At 38.6% G+C, this 22,234-nt stretch overlaps 2 protein-coding genes and 1 long non-coding RNA gene across 13 annotated transcripts in view; 1 reads left to right on the top strand and 2 right to left on the bottom strand.

Moving 5' to 3' along the window:
• Positions 1-3,504, bottom strand: part of GALNT3 (polypeptide N-acetylgalactosaminyltransferase 3) — a 44,983-nt gene extending 41,479 nt beyond the window's left edge. For all 6 annotated transcript variants that reach the window (XR_006939914.1, XR_006939915.1, XR_005861703.2 and 3 more), the window contains exon 1: positions 3,361-3,504. The gene's annotated coding sequence lies outside the window, so the exon portion shown is untranslated. The remainder of the gene's footprint in view (positions 1-3,360) is intronic.
• Positions 3,505-3,511: 7 nt separating this feature from the next.
• On the top strand, positions 3,512-7,647 carry LOC121113405. The gene is made up of 2 exons (XR_005861705.2): positions 3,512-3,916; positions 4,087-7,647. It is a non-coding gene; the product is annotated as an uncharacterized LOC121113405 (long non-coding RNA).
• The window catches only part of TTC21B (tetratricopeptide repeat domain 21B), a 33,195-nt gene continuing 16,107 nt past the window's right edge, over positions 5,147-22,234 (bottom strand). For 3 of the 6 annotated variants that reach the window (XM_422022.7, XM_040704211.2, XM_015289741.3), the window contains 12 exons: positions 21,405-21,543; positions 19,685-19,791; positions 17,979-18,167; positions 16,495-16,605; positions 15,331-15,412; positions 14,490-14,640; positions 13,852-14,013; positions 13,232-13,427; positions 12,325-12,549; positions 10,228-10,348; positions 8,544-8,611; positions 6,684-7,645 (listed from right to left, as the gene is read on the bottom strand). In XM_422022.7, the coding sequence (XP_422022.4) occupies positions 7,568-7,645; positions 8,544-8,611; positions 10,228-10,348; positions 12,325-12,549; positions 13,232-13,427; positions 13,852-14,013; positions 14,490-14,640; positions 15,331-15,412; positions 16,495-16,605; positions 17,979-18,167; positions 19,685-19,791; positions 21,405-21,543 (1,629 nt within the window). In that variant the 3' untranslated portion in view covers positions 6,684-7,567. Of the gene's footprint in view, positions 6,485-6,683; positions 7,646-8,543; positions 8,612-10,227; positions 10,349-12,324; positions 12,550-13,231; positions 13,428-13,851; positions 14,014-14,489; positions 14,641-15,330; positions 15,413-16,494; positions 16,606-17,978; positions 18,168-19,684; positions 19,792-21,404; positions 21,544-22,234 lie in introns of those variants that run through there. The other 3 variants (XR_005861701.2, XR_005861702.2, XM_040704210.2) reach the window with 3 other exon arrangements.

Genomic DNA, 22,234 nt, shown 5'->3' with positions numbered 1-22,234 from the left:
TTTGGATGTTAAATAGCTTTCTGATGATTTCCAAGAATGTTGCTTATGGAACTTGATTAAAATGCTTTTAAAAGAATAGTAACAACATTAAGCCTTAAGAATGATTCCAGCCACATCATTTTTCACACTATTTAGCTTCACCCTTAATCTAACTTTGTTGCTCCAAAATCACAGTCTTGTTAAAAGCTTGCCTATGTTTTATCCTTCCCCAACACCTTACTGCTCCCCTAATGAGAAAGTAGGCCTGCGAGGAGCAAACATTGATCCAATTCTGGAGAAAAAAAACCACCTGGTACTAACGACCAGCTGCTCCCCCAGACCAGCATAAATCTGCCAAGGGCACACAGTTACACCTGTTGGGTGTTGCTCTGCTAAGGAGCTTTCCAGCGCTTTTTGTCTTCTTTTCATGAACCCCACTAAAACATTACCTATTGAAATAAGCACTTCCATTACCCTGGAAATCAAAAATTTCCTACCAATTAAAACTAAAATAAAATAAAATAAAAATCACTGAACAAAACCATACCTGCTTCCCAGAAGAACATCCACTCACATGATGAGGTCATGGCTAAGAAATGCCAAATTTGAAGTGAATTTTTCATGTGGGTTTAGCTGAATGTGGAATATTAGGACTCTCCATAAAATCAAGAGCAAAAGCCCTTCAGAACTTGGGGAACAACAAAAGAGCTGCTTAAGTTTACCGCCTGCACACTCCCAGCATCAAGTACTTGCCCCCTGGCTCCACCAAGAACTCCCACAGGTTGTCCCCTAGGCAGGGCTGTACCCAACGAGCTGGTGATCAGCAAACGCCAGGTGCTGCTCCTCTGGATGCATTCTTTGAGGCTCAGCCAGGGGAAATTTTGTTCTGCTCCTGAGCACGTTGTAAGAATACCGAGTGTCCTCATTTCCCAAGTGTCAGTTTTAAAAAGTCTAAGGGCACAGATTATTCCAGCGCTGACTGAAGTAATCCACCCCAGTGATCACTATGAAAAACTTAGCAGTAATCTAATGATAACACAAGGGGTGGAAGAAATTCAAACAGCAGCGGCAGTCCAGAACACCTAACTGTGTTCCAACCTTGTAAGTGGTCTTCTTTGGGAGTTTCTTTAAGATTAAAAAAAAAATAACACTACCACAACTCCTTCCTTCTGTGTATTCCTCTAAGAACTCTTTCAGTATCAGCACTACCATTCCTTTTCTACAGCTGAACACTATAAGGGATGGTCGCAGATAGAGGCTAATTCTGATAGTTCTCCATGACAATAAACGGTGAATTAGAAGCACACGGTAACAATATATTAAAACAGTATTTATAGCTTGTTTTTACAGTCTTGGAACTACAACAACGCACCGAATTTGAGTTAAATTTAAATTTCAGTCAACACTGCAGCTTCCTTTTTCTCCTTGCCAGTTTGGTTTGGGCTGCTGTTAAAAGCATTCTAGACTGCTCCTAAAAATGCCACGATGACAACTGAGCACCACGGCAGCTGTAAACTGCTGTTATAACTTTGCAGTATTGGTGTCTGATTTTTATTTAAGCATCAGAAAACAATCTCTGGATCATATCCAAGAGAATTTTTTTCTTTCCCAATTGCAGAAATGTTGTTTCTAAGATAAGAACAGCACCTAAGTATTAAGCGCAGGCCCCGAAGTCATAGTTTTACACTCTGATCTGCCTTAAAATTTGTTTAAGCCAGAAGCACAAGGCAAGAAACAAAAAACAAACAAACAAAAAGCTTCCTCATGTTTTTGCTTTGTTTGTTCTGAAACGCACTGAGCTTTATTGGGTCAGTCACTGCCAAACTGCTGCAAACCCTGAGATGCCATCGCTTTGCTCTTGCCCTCACCTGACCAGTTCTGCGTGTCACTGCCGAACAAACTTACATAACAAACAGAAAGTAGGGGTTTGACTACAGGATGTTATTCCTAAGTAGCTGTAAGTAGTTCTGTGACATTGTTCCGCTGTTTATAAGCAGAACTATAACCTACAGCGCAAAGTATCAGCTGTATATATCAGTATCAGCTAAGGAAAAGCAGACAACTCTGGGGCAGGTGGGCAAGAGACTAAGACTGCATTTCACAAAACGTAGCGCTTTGCAGTCCAGAAACTTGAAGCACTTTCAAATCTTACAGAAGATAAACACAGAGGTGAGCAGAGTGAGAAGAAAAACTCATACGTGCCGGTGAGCAACTGAGCATCAGTTCATGTTACAACCATGACTCCCTGCACTGCCAGAAATGGGGAAGCCCTGCACACCGTATGAGCTCACCGAGCAGACAGGCGGCACACGTTTGTTCAAAGCGCAGAGGAATTTCTTAGAGCAATGCAATCGGTAACCAAGGGCCGCCCCACAAAGGGCAGCCGTATCTATTTTGACAGCGGTCACAGCACCCAGCTGCCCCACCTAAAAACAGGGCAAGGTTAAACGGCCACGGAGCCACAGGGCAGGGAAGGGCTGCTCCGCTGCTCCCCACAGAGTAACAGAAATAGCAGCAACCAAACTACCCTCTACAACCAACTTAATTTCTACTTTACTGTTATGGAGGCCTCAGGAAGGCAGCAGCAGATGACAAAGCGACCCGGCTGCGGGCAAACCCTGCTAAAAGCAGCACAGTAAGCCGCAGAGCGGCCGTGCCGCCGGGCTCAGCCCTCAGCCCAGCGCTGCCCTTAGGCGGGATCCAACGGGCAGAATGAGGGCAAAAGATGCAATGGGTTTCATAACAGAAGGTTAACGTGTGAAACCCTCTGAGATGAATGCTTAACACGCAAGTCACCAGTAAGGTAGTTTTTGTCAGATCAGTAAAAACGTTTAATAAAGATTTCTCGGTATAAGCACGTTTACACAAAGTTAGCCTCAGCTTTGTTCGTTTCTATCTGTATCGCAAGTAACTCTTCTTGCCAACTCTTGAATACTAAGAAAACGAGTAAAAGCCACGCGTAACACGAACCGCTGGGAAGAGGCAGCCCGGCCACCACGCGCTCTCACACAGCGCAGTACGGAACGCGGCACGCGGAGCTGCGGGACACCCCGCTGGGACACCCCGCGGTCACCGCACCGCTACGGGGCCCGAGACGTGGCAGCAACCGCCGCCGCCACCTCCCTCGGTCCCCGCCCGGCCCCGGCCCGCACAGCCCCAAGCGCCGGCAGCCCCCCAGCCCCGCTCCTCAGCCCCTGCCCGCTCCGGGCCGCCCCCCGCCAACTCCCGGCTACGGTCGCGCGCGGCGAACAGAGGGGACGGCGAACGCCTTAGGGGGCTCTGGGGGAGGGCGCCTCCCCACCTCCCGCCGGCCCCAGCCGCGCGCCTTCCCCCAGACCGCCCACCCGAGGGTAGCGGAGCCGCGCGGGCCCCATCGCTCACCTGGTCCGGCGGAAGAAGGGCCGCCCGGGCGAGCGGCTGACCGGCGGAGGAAAGCGCGGTGCCCGCCCCGGCCGGAGGCCGCCCACGGCGCACGGGGGCTGCGGCGGCGCCTTCCGCTCGTCGGCAGCCAGGTGCGCGCCGCCCTGCGCCTGCGCGCCGCCCCGCCCTCAGCCTCACCTGGCGGCCAGGTGCGCGAGGCGGAGGCGGGAAGCGCGCGGACCCTCCCCTCAGCCGCCTCCGCGCGCCGCGCCCGGAGCAGCGTTACGCCCTCGCATAGCGGGGTACCCGCCGCGCGCGCTAACGGGCGGATCGCGGTGGAAGCGCGGCAGAGCGGCGTTGCGACCTTTCGCCAATCCCCGCCGTGCTGCACCGCGCGCGGCCGAGCGCTGCCCGCGCACGTTGCTGGGAGACGGCACAAAACGCTGGAGGCGAAATCAGCGCTCGAGAGAAGGGACGTCCCGCTGCGCGCGTGGACGGAGTGAACGGCGCTTCTCTCGGAAAGCACGAGGCTTTTGAGCAAAAGGAAGGACCGAAAGTTTGTTTCCAAGTTCCCCAGGTGCAAAAGAGGTCCCGCAGCGTTTCGGCGCAGCTGGCGGTGGCGTAACGGCCCCAGGGAGGCACAGCTGTGGCAGCGGCTCCAGGGCAGAGATAACACGCCGACAGCAGCCGGGCACGAGGGAATGGTTCTGCCCAGCAACACCTTCTTCTCCCTCGCATTTTGTCCAGAGCTCCTTCCTTCTACCTGCGAAAGCTGAGGCTGGAGCTGCAGCAGCCACCCGCAGGTTGGGGCAGCCGCAAGGCCAAGCCATTCCGAAATTGGAGCTATCAAAGGTCTTTCCATCCGTTACTTTCCCGAGTAAAGGCTGCAAGAAGCAGCATGCTTACTTCTTTCAAGAACACTCCTTCAAACCCACATCCAGATCAGGCACTCTGCTCCTCTTCGAGCAAGTACCGTATCGCATAAGTACCAAAAGAAGAGTTTTAGCAGAGGAAAAAAAAAAAGAACACACTTATTTAAATAACAGTCAAAAAAAGTCTGTTTGTTTGGAAATTATTCAAGAGGTAAATCCACAGCAAAATCAAACCCATGGCTGCAAAGAGCCTGAGCTGACAGAGCAGTGATCGGGCTGTAAGAAGTGGCACAGGCACAAGCAGATGAAGCACTGCATGATGATTTTTTTCCTGCTTTTCCTGCTTACTGCATAGAGGAACAGCTCCCCAATTGCTGTGTTCCCATGCACTTGCTAGCAAGCAGCAGCCTACCCAAAGTGCTCCAAGACAGTGCTTACAGAACGATTTCAACAAGTTCTTTGATAAATACAAGCGCTGTTTAAACTGTAATGTTTGCAGAGCTGCTCACCCCTCTAATGACTGCTAAGATAAAGGCTGAGGTTGTTAAACTGGACTTTCCTGAGTTATGAGCCTTTCTGAAAATTGCTGCAGGCGCATTTACGAATTGATTCAAGATAGTCAAACCTGGCTCAGAAAGGGAACTGTAAATTATTTCTCTTTTTCCTACAAGAATCTAATTTATTTCATCTAATTATATTATTTCACGCAATTCTACTTTCTAGGCCATCTTCCTAATATTGGTAAAAATCTGAAAAAAAAAAAAGTAGGAAAGAGTATCATTCCCCCAAAAAGAAAGTTTACATATCCTCTAGAAGATCCTCCAGGCATTCTGTACCTGCAGGGTCAGGACAGTAGAGGAAGTGACACCTATGGCTCACGTTGCTATAGCTACAGGATGCCCAGATTCCCAGCTTCAGTGAATGAATCAATAGAATCCACAGCTTTGCTCTCCTCTTTTATTCAACAAAGGCAAAGTGGAAGATGGGTTGCCAAGCAACATCATGCTAAAGACTGCAGCTCTTTGAAACAAGCATTACTGACTGCCCTCCATCCTCCCTCTCATCCTCCAGGAGTCTCTTCCATTCAAAGCCATTTATTAAGGGACTGAAAAAAAGCTACCAGGACATGAATTTTAAAATAAGAACTGTAAAAGCAGAAGGAAAGCTGGAATTCATGCTTAAAGTAAAAGAGAAATGAAACAGTACCATTCCTTCTGCACTGAAAGAAGAAAAAAAATATTGAGGATAAAAACTTAAACTGACTTACACAAACCAAAAGGGGATGGGATGACCATTCCCTTCTGTTAATATTTTATTAAAGCAAAATTTCCTCCAAAAGACTTACTTATAGCCACCGTTTCTTTAATTGAAATCTAATGATGTTTCTCAACTGCACACTTATTTTAAAGACTTAACTCATAAAAAAAGCACATTAGTGACTAGATGTGTTCAGGAAGCCTAACAGGATTCCAGAAATCTTTTCTTTCATGCTAAAATCAACAAAAATCTCCACCATAAATTAGCAAGGAAAAGCTTCAAGTCTAAGACCAATTTCTATCAACTAATTTCTGCATCATATCATCTTATGAACCATCTTATGAAATGGCAATATGCATCTTATGCTTATAATAAAATAAAAAAGTGGGTGTAGATACAGATTAGTTTTACCTATTTTGAACACGTCTTGCATGAACCAACATAAAAGTATCTATTTTTATTCTAAACTTGAGCTAAGTTATTCCAATGCTAGGGAGCAAGCGGAAAGACATCGATCTCATACAGAAAAGTCTGTGGATAAAGAAATGCTCTCTTATTAGAAACTGCCTTGAAGAGCCCTATGCACTTAATCTTTTACCAGTGAAAAAAAAAAAAAAAATCCAGCAGCTTAAGGATTCATAATCTGATTCCCAAAGGCCAGCTTCCTTATAACTCCTCCCAGCCTCAGCATTCTTCAAATCCTTCCAAGTCCCTCTTCCTACTCCCATACTATCAGTTTCCCTCAATCACCTAAGTCATTTTCTTCCCGTATTGTGCTCAGTACAAAAAAAAATACATTTACAGCACAAGCTTCAAGGTTATCTGTGGAAGGAGAGGCCACTTACTCAAGTCTTTTGTCAACTCTTTCATACCAAACTTGTAGAAGTATTATACACCCGTTACCTGTTAGTTTCCATTAATTTTAGTTTGGCTGACCAAAAGCTCAGAACTTCCTTGAATGCAGGATCTAGAAATGTCCAGTAGGTAGCATCATTGCATTCAGGATATATATCAATCTGTTCAGGAAACAAGGCTATAAGTTACCCAAGGCATTGCTCCCAGTCACAGATAGGCAAGATTATATACAACTTCCAACAGCATCTCTTGTGTAGCCTTAACACTGAGTTGTCAACGTTAAGTTGTTGTTTCATTCTATCAATCCCTTAAAGATCCACAAGCGTGTTACATGCAAGATACAAAACAAAACACTCTAAATTAAACAGGACAAATATTTATCTCCATGAAAACCTGTAATACAGCATGAGTAAAAAATACCATGTAGAAATTTGCATAATTGTTAAATATTTAATTAATTTTATATAAGATCTTAATTTTACACATTAGCGTTTCATTAAAAATGAAAGTTTCATTGAGAACAATGCATGTAACTTCTTTAATCTTGAAAAAGCAGTGTATTTGCAGCCTATGTAAAAATAAAAACATATGAAATCATGAATAGATTGATTTCTCATACCAAAATCCAGCATCTTGACAATACACAAAGATAATGCCTGCACTGCTTTGGACAGGCTGCTGAGCACTATTTCAAATGAACAAAAAAATACTGAATTATACTCCCTAAAACATATTGACAATGCTGGGACACAGAATAGAAGAGTGCACTACCTCCTGCACAGCATTTATCTGGAAAGACACTGCTGTATGCATTTGTATTTAGAATTATTTTATTACTTTTCTGAAAAATACACAGTTGCATAGAATACTTGCTATATACATTGTGGACTACACGTGTAACTTTGAAAAGTAGATTGAAAGTGTACCTCCAGTAAGTCACTAGAATCCAAGTTGTGTGTTTATCTGAAATGCACTTGGGCAGTATTCTATAGAGATGCTTGTGGTCTTTGTTATTTTTTATTTCTGGATGATGTTTTATGTACCATACATGCAAGCAGTATTTTCTGCTGAATAGCTACAGTTCCTTCCAGGGCTGCAGACTTTTCTTGAAAATGATCCAGACTTCTAATTCAATGCAAATTAATCATGTTCACAATACATTTGTGTTGATACGGTCTCTGTCACTGCAACAGTTTCTGAAGGCACCTTATACTAATAAGTCAATTAGCTTCAAAAAAAAAAAGTTATGCTCTTAATGATGCACGGGCCTTGTCAAGTATTTCCTTTCTGATCTTTGGATAGTTTGGATGTGCTTCAAGGACCTGTCAAAAGACAAAACAAAAAAACGAACCTCCACAGTAGAGAGTTCTGCGTCTGAAAGAACACTCAGGTGGTTACTGCCTCATTGCTGAGTTTACACATTCTAGAACTTTGAATACCATGCTAAGTTCCTTGCAAGAATGCAGAAATATCTGTAATTAGAGACTACAGAGTTGGTCAAGATCAACTTCAGACATTGCTTCCCTTTCCTACCACACTGTAACCTTACTGGCAAAAATGCAAGGGTCGAGGGCTAAAGCCTCTAGGTGGTTTGAGATGTGCACATTCAGAACAGCAGCTTCTAAAGACATTCCCAAGGTTTCAAGTGTACTTTCTCTGCAACAATAAACTGCTCTTATGTCTTCAGTACTTCAGGGTCTTCCTTACTATCCCTATCTTCTTGCCCTGCAATTCCCTCCTCTTCCATTCAATTTAACCTTTCCAGTACTCCTAAATTTCTCTTCAAATCAGCAAATTTAATTAAAATTTATAATTATTATATCGTTATGTTCACTCTGGCTCTAGAATTGTAGCTCTATAATTCTACATCTATTCTAGATATGTTTGTACCACACAGGCAGTTCATGAAGTATTTTCTAACAATTCTTCCAATACAAGCATTTTATTATTGTCTTCAGCTACAGCTCTGCATAGTTTTGCAAAGCAGCAACCACAGAAAGAGAAGGCAGCACTGCCACTTGAATATGCTTCCACATATGCCAGCCAACCACTTCACCTCTTAGTTACCAGTTGGCCAGAAAGCTCAGGGTAAAGCAAATTAAGTATCTCATAGACAGTCAAACTTATTAATATCAGAAAGATAACTGATATAACGAAAGAAGGATCATTATGTAAAACAAGAGTTGTTACAGTAGAGAGAGTATTAAGTACAAATTGTACCTTATGACAAATAGCAATTGCATCAACATATCTCTTTCCTTTCAGGTAATTGAAAGCCAGCTTGTAACCTGCAAGTAAAAAGAGGGGGAAGAAAAAAGGTGACAGTTTCAATATCTGTATCAAATAAGTAAAATATCACATTTAAGTTCATTTTGGTAACTGTATGTTTCTATGGCTAATATATTTGTTTTCCGGTTTTCCCTTATCTAAGCCTGTAAAAATTTCTATTGAAAGTCACTTTAAGTAGTACATGAATGTCCTTTACACACTGACTGTTAGCTACATTGGAATCAAAGGGAGACATTCTGGAGAGCAAGTTTTTCCTCCAGGGAACATGTAATGGCTGTCCTCTTTCAATGAATGTGGCACCCTACAGAGTTTCTAACCGTCAGAGTTTCTGATCTACAATACATTGTCTATAAAGAAAATAAATGATTACATTATTAAAGGACAAAAGAAAAGTCACAAATGCAGAAACAAACCAAGGAATTAAAATGCTTTTCTGTTCCACAGTCACCAGACCACTAATAAAAATCTGTCATGTGGAATAGTTAGGCCCTGTAGCAACATATTAAGACTGATATTTTCAAAGGTAAAAAGTATAGCTCAAATACATCAGCCTGGACAGAGAAGCCCTATCCCTAGGTATATTGAGGCACCTCTGCCCATGGCAGGGGGACTGTAACTGGATGGTCTTTAATGTCCTTCCCACCCCAAACCATTCTATGACTCTATGATCAATAAAACACTAACCCACAGATCACACAGAATCATGAACCAAATCATTGCAGCCTCCAAGTGTTACAGTTAGAGAAACAAAACATGGCAGTTCATAACCATAAAGCTACAGAATTATCTAGAAAATAAAAAAAAAATAAAAAAACCCACCAAAACCACATAAAACAGTACTGATTTTCCAGATGACATCAAAGGCCATCTCTCCCTAATGCTGGGGAAGAAAGGGACTACAGATTACAAGCAGCATGCATTTCTGGGGGGCCATAAGATAGTTCAAAACTGGGAATAAAATTTATGTAAATCACCAGCCTCAGGATGTAGAGACAAGACTAACTGTCGAGTGAGAAAGGACTTTTTAACCTAAATTTTACACAGGGTTTCCTACTTCAAATAGTCTACAAATGGAACAGTCCAGCCTAGGCTTCAATTAGTCATCCAAACTGGAAATTGAATACTATCTCAAGTTCTCAGCTAGCCATTAATTTTAATGCAAATATTTATAGCTCTTTAAACAATTAAAAATCTCTGAATTTGTCTGATGATCAAAACATAATAATTAAGAATTCAGTGATCTGCCACCACCAGATACAGAAGAGGTATAAAAGGTCCTCTACTACAGCCAGTAGATGCTGCATTACTATACAAATATTATTGACAGTGAACACCATACTTCAAGACCGCATGTACGAGCAAACTAAAAGAGCTGTAGATCTAACCTTGCACTAAAAATGGTAAGCTGAAATTTCTTAATTAACTTGGAACAGCTATCTTCTGCCATGAGAGCTTTCCAAATGACTTAAGTAGATCCTTAGACAGCTGTGGCTCTAATGTGAAGAAAAACCAGTAATATTCTCACTATGGAAAGAGAAATATAGTCTCTCCAGGAAAGGGTAAAATTATGCATTCCTACTGTAGTGCGTTGTATATATACATTATATAAACATGCCTATTGTTGGATTTGATTGGTTTCCATATCTCCAGGCCATCTCATAATTTATTGCTGCATCTTTATACGCTTGTTCCTTTTCCATTATGTATCCCATGTATTCATAAGCCTTGCAACAGGACTGCAAAATATAATTCATACAAGACTTTATTTAGGTATCAACATTTAATTGCATAAATACTTGACATCTCTGCAACTAGAAAGCTTAAGTGATACTTGTACTACTTTTGATGACAAGATAGTCTTGATTTAAAATCATTTACACAGAGTTTTGCAATGACTTAAGTCACCCCGAGTCAAGTGCAGAATTCATCACAGAGGGCACCACAATTACTCCAAAAATGTTCAGTGCCTCCAGGAGCCCTGCAGATACCTCTGAATTAATAATCCTATGGAACGCATTTCAAGTCCAGCCAGGAACTGCTATATCTTCCACAAATAGTTTCATTTTTCCTTCACTAAGTATTCCCGTAGCCTTAATTTTGAAAACTCATACGTTACAGCTTTCCATTTAAAACAAAAGACATTCACAAATGTCCCGAAGAAAACACCGAACATTAAATATTTCATTTTCTGTAATTCCAAGTGGTAACTTAAAAGGAACCAAGAAACAAGTCCCAGAAGTACTAGGTGAAAATAATAGTTGTGCTTATATCACACAAACATGCACATCAATTTAACTCTGCAGTAAAAATTAGTAGAGAAGATTTAATAATTGATACAAGAATATTTTATTTCGTAAATGAAACAGAAAAAATTGTGAAAGTAAACAGAAGTCCTAACTACCACACAGCCTTAAGTAAACAGCTTATATTATCGTGTTGACAACAGTTATAATACTTCAGTAGAAAAATTAAAAGACTTCTATGAATATGTACAGCTTGTTTACAAAGGCAGAGCAAGGATGAAAAGCTTTTAAATCACAGCATATTGGGACAAACAGCAGAGGAATGCTCCTGGGACCTGAATAAAAATATACTTTCTCTCATTTGTGATTAAAAATATACATATATATAAAAACAAGAGAAGAAATAGGTAAGAAACTCTAACTTAACAAAAAGTGCTGGGAATCTCATTATTATTAGATTATTAACCAAACCTAACACTTCCAGATCGAAAGAAAGCCTTATTACAAGATACTAGACTTATGAAGTTTTTACTCAATGTATTTACTTACATTGTACATGTATACCCACAACAGTAATTACTGATTGCTAAAAGCAATCCTAAGAATAATAAATCAATTACAATAATGAGTTTTCTCAATCTAACAAAATATACCAACTTGTAGGATAGCATGGAAAGATCTAAAACAGTCAACATCTATTTGTATGGTACATCCCCTGCTTGCCTTCTTTACGAAAAGGTTAGAAAAAAGTCAGCTTTACTATGCTGTTTTGGTAAGGAGCCTCAGATTTCTAAATTGCTAACTTTTCCCCTATCATGGTAATTCAAGCCTTTTAAATGAAAAGAAGCAATTTGGCAGGCTAACATAGGCTATGTTTTTAGAGCTGCTAGGGAATTTCTACAACAATATGTAACTAGCAGCACAGCCATGCTAAAAAGACCACCTATTTAAAGATGTGTCTTATAATATAATTTTTATAAATTATTATTATTTTATTATAATAAGTGACTCATATTTACTCTGACATAGAGTTATGCCACCTCTACTGACTGTCCAGACAAGTGGGTAAATGTCCCTCACGGTACAATTTCTTCTTAACTAAACTATAGCTCATTTTCTACAGAAATAAAAACGGATGTATTCAATTTCAAGAGGTGTATCTGCAGATGTACATGATAGAAGTACACTAAGACCTGCTGTAGCTATCTATTCCTTAATTTCAAGCAAAGAAATAAGAAGAGTTTGAAAAAGGCAAGCTCTCAGCGAGGTTTCAGAAATGAGACTGAATTATATACCTTGCCTCCTGTATTCATGAATCAAGGAAAAGAAACACACACAATCAAGTCCTTTCCTAAACCAAATCTGCAGAGTATAAACAGTATCCTGTTCCATGCTTCAGATGGGAAATAAACAGTTACGTGAATTAAAATAAAAAGGTTTTTTTTTTTTTATAATAAGCAGTCACTTACCTTGTTATGCCGAAGGCACTGTTTTAATAATTCACCTGCTGTATCATATTTTGAAGACTGAATATATATGTCTGCAAGCAGAAGCCAACTCTTTTCAAACTCCTCTGCATCAATGGGATTCCAGTTCATTTTTGAAATCCGCTTTAACTGATTTCTAGCTCGTGGAGTCTGTTTCAAGATCATGTAGGCTGTAGCCATTCCCAGAAGTGCTGGTATATGATCCTTCTGCAGAAAAAAGCATAGTGACTACTTGGTAATTGTCAATTTTTTACTTTTAAGAAACATTTTTTTTCCCCTAAGTAATAAGAAAAGACATCAGGAAGTTAAATTAAAAGCTATATTACAGGAACTAAAGATACAACATCCAATCTTATAGATGTGTTTCCATCTAGTGCAATTATTCTTATAATAGTAATCACAAGGACCAGGTTAAATATTTAAGAGACTGAATACAGGTCTGAGCTCAAGACAACTGTACCCAGGCTCAGGAAGTATCCACAGATATTTCTGCTTTACCTAGTGAACTAACTTTACCTTAACCTATGAGTTCCTGCATTTTTATCTCCCCGAGTCTCTCCCTCAACCTGCTGCAGAGGGTGAGCAAGTGGCTGGGTGGTGCTTAGCTGCCTCTCAGGGTTAAAATACAACAGAAACTTAAACAAACCCAAGAACTCAAACCAAAAGCCAATAGACACTTCAATAACAGACAATATCAGCATACAGTTGAGGTCTAAGTTTTCAATCCAATGCAAGATTTTTTTAAATATGTTATTTCGGTGCGAGCTTCTTTGTATGTTTCAAATAAAATACTCTAATTAGTTCACATTATACCTAATATGAACTATGAGACTAAATAATTCTAGTAAGCGTAAGGAAGAAGACTATGGAAATGAGACAAGGTACTAACCTCAGCCACTACTATTTCAGTGAAAGTGTTCAGTGCTCGTTCGACGTTTGATTTCTGTTTGGTTGCCATGAGACAATAATTTTCCATGATTCGCAGCTGAATGTGGCCCTGAATGGTCTGAGGCTTGAGTTCCTTCAGAAGATTTTCTGCTGTTCTTACAGCCAACTGCACAGACTCCTGCTTCTCTGTTGAATTACTGTTATCATAAACCATTTGTAAAAAAAAAAGTTTAAATATTTACCTTTGTATATAAAATTACATTTGTATTTGTCAAATAAATTACAAGTGCACACAGGACCCATAATAATGTGATAAAAGCATGCATCTGTTATACAGGCATTCTACATTCTCTCCTGTAACAATAGCAGTTCCAATCTGTCTACAACCTATCTTTTAACCAAAGCTTCAAGAGCCTAGGATTCCAGGTAAAATCCTCTACACTTTCTGCTTAACGATGATTTATTTTGCAGCTCAGAATTGCTTCTCATCTTGTAGGTAGAGTACTCAAAGCATTAGGTGACCTCAAAATTCTAGCAATTTACGTGATCAAGAAACGTGATTAAGAGGTAGGGGGGTGAGATAATAGAATAATCCAAGCAGTATTTACTTCATTCACTTACCCTATGTCAGCATCCAGATTTTCAAAGACTTCACCACCTATAGTTTCATTATCTGGGTTCAAACAAATTTCAATCATGTTGTAGACTGCATTCTGTCCCCAGTCATTGTCCTTTCGAGCTTTATTAAAGTGGCGGAGTGCGTCATTTGGTTCACCTGTATACCTACACAGTTAATTAAACTACTGAAAGTTGGGCAAGTATAACTGGCTGCCCCAAGTAGCACCTAAAACCCAAGCATTTAAAAAACAGTTCACATATTTGCACACACCAATAATACAGGTTTTGAGAAGCAAGTGTGCTACTGCAAGGAATGTGTCTTTGCAGATCAAAAAAATCTGGGAAATCCTAAAATTTCAAAGTAGTAATATTACATCACTGAACCAGAAAGAATATCCTTTGTTACTAAACAGAAAATATGAAAGATGTATGGGAGATAAAAGAGCTTTGCTTTGAAGAGTTCATTGCAAAGTATTACAGTAGAGACAAAGAAACCTTCCCTAAAATCCCATTAGCTAACTACAGCAAAGTACTGCTACAGTACTTAACACACCATAAGTAGCACCTTCAAATGATAACAGATAAGAAAATTAACTTAACTATGCAATACATCATATAAACCTTATTTTAATTGCAAGTACCAGAGATACAGTCCTTTGCAGTAGTGAAAGCCTGGTTCGAGCTTTGCTCTAGAAGAATGTTTTTCAGCCATTAAAAGAAATCTTGGGACTTCTTCTAGTTTCCCAGCTCTTCTTAACAGATCAATTAATCGTGACAGAGTGGCATAGTTATCTGAATAAACAGGACATCATCATTTTAGTTATTGCACTGCAAACAGATTTAGAGATGAAGACCCTGCATTGTTTTCGCATACAAAAATGATACAATGTAACATAAGTCATGTTATATAATAATGTCAGATGAAAAACGAAATGATACCTCTGCAATACTCCTAAATAATCTGTACAAAGTAAGTACAATCGTACCTCACTTTCAAGAGCACTCAAAAACATTTGCTGTACTCTTACAGCTCATTTCACACAAAGACTCATAGAAAGCCTGACATTCATTAAAGTATTATTTAAATACATTTCTGTCTGGTCATAGCCTTATTCTAATCCAAGTTTCCTTTAATCATCTATAATTTTTTTATTTGCCTAAAAATAAATTTCCAGGCTTGTGTTTGTGCACTTGATAGCTTAAATACAAGAGAAAGTGCTTTACAGATACAAGTAAGTAACACTACATTTGGCTGAAGTTAAACAATGCACGTTGCATTGCAGCAGTATAAATTATTATATCTGAGAGAAGTTATTTGCAAAATCTTTCCCTACGATAGCTTTATGTTTTTATAGACAGTGGTGGTCTTTGTTTTATTTGCAGTATAACTAGCACATAACAAAGCATTTTTTAGTTATTTGTACCTCTCTCTCATTAGACATCAGTACCAAAGAGTTAAAAATACCACTACTGAACATTCACCTGGCTTGCGTTCGAGGAGCTGCTGGAAATGAAAGACTGCTTGTTCATAGTCTTGCTTCCTGAACATGAGGTCAGCCATCATCTACAGCATCGACCAATTCAGAGAAAACAAAACAAAACCTTATAAACTGTGTTTTAAAAGTAACTTCAGTTCTGTAAAACTGGGGGCAGAAACCATAGGTTTTACGTGCTGCAGGAGTTTGACAAAAAGTAAACAGAGCTTTTTTCCCCACTAATCTCTGGAGAATAAACACCTTATATAGGCACAGTATAATAAAAAGTAGGTTCACTTCTCAGTTTTTCACTTAAGATAGAAAGCAAGAGAGAATAAAACATTACAATGTACCTATCAAAGATGTTTTGTTTTCACTTGAACACTTCTATTTTTATTTCCCAGAAATGCATATTAAACATGTAGAAATGCAAACTACTTTAAAGTTCAGGAAAAAGAAACACATAGCCCACTTCAGCAGAGAAAGTAAACCCAGTTCTTATTTCAGTTTCTCTCCCCCAGGAGGCAGTTACTACAGAGTAAATTTAACAAAATGTAGTTGGAATGCTATTACTCCCAGTCTTGCACTATACTAGGATAAATTCCAGATGTTACCTGAGGTAAGAGAATAACTTATTCCAATCTTAAAATCATTTTGCTCCTTAAGTGTTAAAACAAAAGCTGCTTAGTCTTTTGAGCAGTCCTGTAAGCCAATAGGTACCACACAGAGAGGATCTGTTGCAGTGACTTAAAAAGGTTAAGAAGGAATACAGTTAACTATGACTCTGTAAGGACATAAAAACACCTTAAGTACACAGTTCTTTCCTTCTGGAATGTGGTTTTGTTTGGTTGGTTTTTTTCTGATCATTTGATAGCTGTTAATTGAACATGCAATTAAGTCACGTCAGTCAATATTACAAGTTGGTACTTTATCTCAGCATGTGATATAGTAAGCACACATTTTGTACTGAGATAAAATAAAGATAAGGTTGCTAGAAAATTAACCCTGAATCAGTATCCAGCATAAACAGAAATAATATTTTGTTGCAATAGATTTGCTCACATTCCTGAAATGTGATGCTTTCTAAAAGTTGTATTTTGTGAATCATCACATTGCAGACACACGAACTTCAAAAGACTTCTAATACAGAATTAGTATAACTGTACATTACCATTGTTGCTGCTTCGTTATCTTGCTCACTCCTCAGTAACAAGGAACACTGATGCTGACAGGCGTCACTATCATCTTGTGCAAGATACAAACGTGCTAGTTCCAACATTGCCTGTATAGTAAAATATTTAATCTTTGAATTGTGTATGGTTAAGAAAGGATAGTTCAGTTCTGTACATATTTACCCGAGATTTCATATTCTGCTGTACAATTCTACTCTACCGACAGATCTTGCTGCTTTTTTTTTTGTAGACTCTCAATCAAACAATTTAATTGATTTCAATTCCCCCAGCTACAAAAAAGGTAAAACTTTTCTTCTTTAATTGGTTATTGCAGAAATGAAGACAGATGCTCAGACAGTATTGTTCCAAAGAATAAGTAATTTTGGCAAGAGTAATTCTCTTAGGAAAAAAAAAAATGTACGTGCAAATAGTTACAAAGTCCCAACAAGCAAATATCTCATTAACATTCAGTGATTAGCTGCACAGTATAAACAGATTCTAATAGAAACTGTATTCTTGCTTTCATTTCCCTACCTAACATGTTAAGAGTGTGTATGAATTCATTTATGAGAAACAGCCACAGAATAAATATTAACAAACCAATATTTACATTAGCATGCATCCTCAGGGCTCAATCACTCTAATTCTGAAACAAAAAGGCAAGTGAGCAAGCAATGGAACAGATACAGAGTTAACACGTATGTGAGAACAGTGATTTGAAGAAAGCTTTCATATGTACAACAGTGGAAGACTGTGAAGCAGCGTGCTAGCTAGGAAACTTCCAGCTTGGGGCACACCAATGAAGGAGTTATACTGGACATCTACTGCAGTACTGCAAGCAGGAAACACGTTTTTAAAGATCAGAAATTTGGTCTGAGATTTGCTAAGACGTCATTGCATTCCATGTAGCTAGAGAGGAACATTAATGCAAAAATCTGAAAGAGACAGTGAAGGGAAAAGAGAAGCAGTACAATAATCACTGCTCAGCAATAGCAACATTTTTTGAATAAAACCAGAACCTTACCAAGTAGGGACAGAACTATTGGAACACAGACAGCAGAGACAGAAGTTGTCTGAACTGACTGAAGTCACTGGGATCTCTTTCCGGATGAGAGGCAACAAGCAAGGCTGGAGCAGCCTCCATGACTACCGTAACATTCTTTACGCATCCTCAACTGTTGCCTGATGACAGTCCTATCATACAGGCAGCTAATGGACCGCTCAGTGAACACAGATCAGCACTCAAATGAGTATTTTATGTAAATAGACTGAAATTGACAGTATATATACAACTATTTTGAGTGACAAAAAGGAGAAAGTACAAGGCAGAAAAAAACCAAATATGTAAACCTTTGGGGTTTTCATCATAAAACAGAAATAATTGCAAATACAGTACTGTGCTGTGGATAACTGGAAAAATGCACTGCTGAGTATCAACAGGGAAGAGGAAAACAAATACAAAATTGTCAGAGGGAGAACTGACCTTTTTATCAGTTTCACAGTGAACAAGTGCTTCTTTGTAAAATTTAATTGCTTTTTCATAGTTTCGCTGAACTGTACAATGCTTTGCAATCTCAGCACAAATTTCAGCTGCTAACTGTTTCTGTGCAGGAACTGCATCTGGCTGCTCTGTCTGAGCCCGTTTAAGTACTCTGGCTTGTAATTCCCGAGCCTAGAGTGGAGAGAAGAATAAGAATCAATCAGCCAGCTTTTTTGAAGGAATCAATATTATATAGTCCATTTTACAACAACAGAGCTACAATTTTTACAAGTTCGTACGTGCACACTAAAATATTCAACTAATAAAAAAAGAAGGCAGAAAACTCTCTGCTATACAAAACAAAACAAAAAAACCAATGCAAAACAAAAAACCACTAACACCTTTCTGAGCTCCCGAGTTACCTTCCCTGTTCAAAAGTCACATTAAAAACACGCTGGAAAGCAACCTTGCATTTAACACTTCAAGAAGATGGGATCCCAACGTGCTTCTCTACTGTATGTCAATCTAATTCTGTAAGGTCTATATTTCATAGACTTTAAATAGACTAAAATTAAGCATACAAACAAAACTTCAAAAGCTAAAACTCAAAGTCTACATACTTAACTCCTTTATTAAGTATAGAAAATTCAGCCAAAATGCAAACAAGTACCACATTTTACTTTAAGCTTCTTCATTTAGGGAGCGATGAAGAGAATATAGAACCATGGAGCTAGAGATCTCTGTTAAAGGCTGATGCCCCAAAAGAACAAAAAGACAGCTAAGGAAATAGCTGTGCCCAATTCTGATTATACTTGATCGATTTGCTTTGATTTAAACTTGAATTTTATCTAATTCCCACATAAAGGACTCCCTCCTTCTGCTCAAGCTGAAATGGAGTCTTAAAAGAGCTGCTTCACTCATTTGGAAATGAGTAAGTTGAAGAGCTGTGCTAAACTGTCAAGTGAAGTTGGCAAGCTGTAGCTGTACTGAACCACTTCTTCATCCTACCATTTTGCCCAGTGGGGAAGGAGAACTAACAAACACAGTAAAATTCACAGGGAATTCCTAACGCCACTCTGCAAAAACAAGGGAAGAAAGCTTTTTATCAAAAGGTAATACCATGAGTGAGCAGCTAGTCCTGCTGAGACTGGAGGTGTAATGGAAGAGAAGAATGTAAGGATCCAATCTCTTACTCAAGATTTGTGTTGAGGAAGCATCTTCTAAATGGATTATGTTGTCTGTATCTTCCAAATTTGCTCTTTCAAGACTCACTGAATGATAATATTAAACTCCAGAGTTAACACTTTACTGTTGCTATTTAAAAATAATACAGTCAAGGTTACAAAAAAAATGATGTCATTGAAAGCTATCCTTGTTTGTTCTATGAACAGTACTCAGTGCTCAGCAAGGATATGTAATAGGCTTTGTTTTCAACTGCTCTGCTAAAACTATGCTCCACACACAAATGAACACACAGTATGAATGCGGCCTTCCAGTAGTACGCAGAATCCTGATCTAAATTCTAATGAGTGCTCAAAAAAGCTTAGACTTAACGTTTCACACCAGTCACTGGTCACTTATTACTACCATGTATGCTTTTTTCTTATTCACAAAATTATTATGATTAAAAATCAGGATAAAAGCAAAACAAGGAATAGAAATGAAGATGTCACAAGCTTTCACAGGGTTTCTTTTTGTCTTCACTTTACCTGCTGTAATGAAGTGATAGCTTCATCAATCTTCTCCATTTTGCTGTAAATTTTTGCTAACAGAACCTGGTAACGTCCATCTTCCATCAGAGAAGACAGTTCATTAACTATAAGAAATACATAAACAAACATGATTCATTTAAGAATTGATCCTGGGAAGTCAAAATTCTCTACATGTTCCAGGCAACAGCTTAAGTGACAAGTTCACAGTGATTTTTTTTTACTTCGGAATGTGATTTGACTGTGTGAAGAGTTAGCAGGCAATGGAAGGAGTAAACATCATAATATACAGAGTGAGATTTAAGGCAAAGATGCTTAAAGTTGTGAAAAGAATATAAACTACCTGCCTGTCCATTTGCATTCTCAGAAATATATGAGTAACTTAAGTAAGACACCAAAAACAGCCATTCTTTATATGTGTTACAGAAAGCCTCTTTAAAGGCAATGAAAAACATCCAAACTGATTCAGTGTCACCATACCAAAAACGCACAGGATTGCGCTGTGAAATTTCCAATCAGACCTCAAAGTAGCTTTCTTCCACTAGACTGAGTAAGACAGACATGAATACAAGTTGTTATTTTAACTAAATGCTTTAGTATCTGTTGAAAAAGCAGCATGCTGATTCTGAGTAATGGTTAAAAATGCATAAGGTAGTATTTACATACTGTAAGTTCTCCTGTTTGTGAATGTGATGTCCTGAGCACAGTTATATACTATAAAACATAAAAGTTTTTTTTTTTTTAATATAAATGTATTGAACTGTCTTCAAGGTGTTGTAACTGTGACACACTATTCTAAGTCAGTTTGCAACTTGTTCTAGTCCTTACGTAAGATTGCCCACTCTGTAATGCTCCCTACGTTTCATTTCTCTTTGACATCTTAGGAAATATATTTTAGCATTTCTAAACTGAGATGCTGAACTATTCAATACTTTGCCCAATGGAAAAAGAATTCATTAGCCAATGACATACTATTTCTTTCTTCTTGTGCATGTTGTATACCAAAGATATAAAAAAAACAGAGTTGTTGCTTCAATGTAAGATGGAAGAAAAGATTTTAACGTACGTGGGACAGACCATTTAATGCTTATTTAATCTTTCTGCACTGAAAGATTAAGCTCTCTTGAGCAAGATTATCACGTTAGCTGGATCCTTAAATGTCTAAGTCAAGAACAAAATGATAAACCAATATTTTATTTATTATTATTATTATTATTTTTTAAGAGAATAAAGTTAAATAGAGGATTGACATTTCCCTGCACATTCTGGAAAAAAAAAAAGGAATTAACTTTGTCAGTGCACATTCCTAATACATAGAAGGGGATCTGCAACTGGTTTGGTTTCTTTCAGTGAAGGATACCTGGCAGCATCTTACACTTAAAGAACTTTTCTCTTAAGAGCAGGAATGACTCACCTATATGTGATCAATTCAGATCAGAACTTCTGCTAGCAAAGAAGAGCAAAAAACTTGCCTATATAGAGGTGTGACGTTGCATTTACTTGATGGGATGTTTCAAGTTTAAAAAGCCTGACAAGAATTTTAGTAAAAATGAAGTTTAATTTTGAGTATTTTTCATCTACCACATTGTAGTTCCCTGTGCTATATTGTTAAAAAAAATAAAATGCTGATCTTGACCTTGATTATTGCCCACAGCCACAGAGAAAACACAAACAAGTAATAGTAATTACCCATTATGCTATAAATTAATGATAGTCATACCATACTCATGATCTAAAGCTTGCTGAAGTACTACTTCTGCCTTTTCATACTGCTTTAGTTTCATTAAAAGTTCAGCCAAGTCATAGTAAAGAAAATTCTGCTGACCACTTTTCAAGGCAGCCTCATAGTAACTGATTGCCTAAAAGAAACACAAAAATCTGGTTATTAAAGAAAACTTACAGAAAACAATTTTACTACTTCAATTTTTATGACATCCTGCTTAGAGCTTTCTCTACTTTCTTCAATCCTTCTGTAACCAAGTCGTTTTCTAGTAATTACTGTATTAATAGGATGTTATTTAATTGCAGTTTTGGACTTCCCAGGATTCAGAGCCAAATTAAAGAAACAGAATAACCGGTGCCACATTTTGGTAATTATGCAGGTTAACCATGTTAGCACCTATTATCTTTAGCTGGTTCACTGTCAATTAAACTACATTTTCATTAGCTGCTAAAGCTGTGTAATTACAGTTGGATCAGAATTATACATTTCTGTTTTACTATACAAAAGGAGAAACATTTTCCCTAAAGTCTATCTGAAAAACACGATCACAAAACATCCTGGGAAGTTTAAAAATATGTAAGACCTCCCAAGTTTTCCCCAAATATTTTCTTCTTTTTCTCCAACATTAAGAAGCTGAAGCCTTTGTTACCATTCTGCTATACAATGCTAAGGACATGAGAGGTATCAAAGCTGTGTTAATGGATAAGTACTTAACCATGATTTTGAGTGCAGGTCCAAACACATATCAACTCTAAGTCACCAGAACTACAATTTGTCAGGTTTATATCCACCAATATGCAACTATGACTTCAGCCAGTTGCACATTA

Source organism: Gallus gallus, chromosome 7, assembly GCF_016699485.2.
Source record: "Gallus gallus isolate bGalGal1 chromosome 7, bGalGal1.mat.broiler.GRCg7b, whole genome shotgun sequence".
NCBI lineage: Eukaryota > Metazoa > Chordata > Aves > Galliformes > Phasianidae > Gallus > Gallus gallus.
Note: the sequence above shows the minus strand (reverse complement) of the source record. Positions and strands in the feature narration are given on the sequence as shown.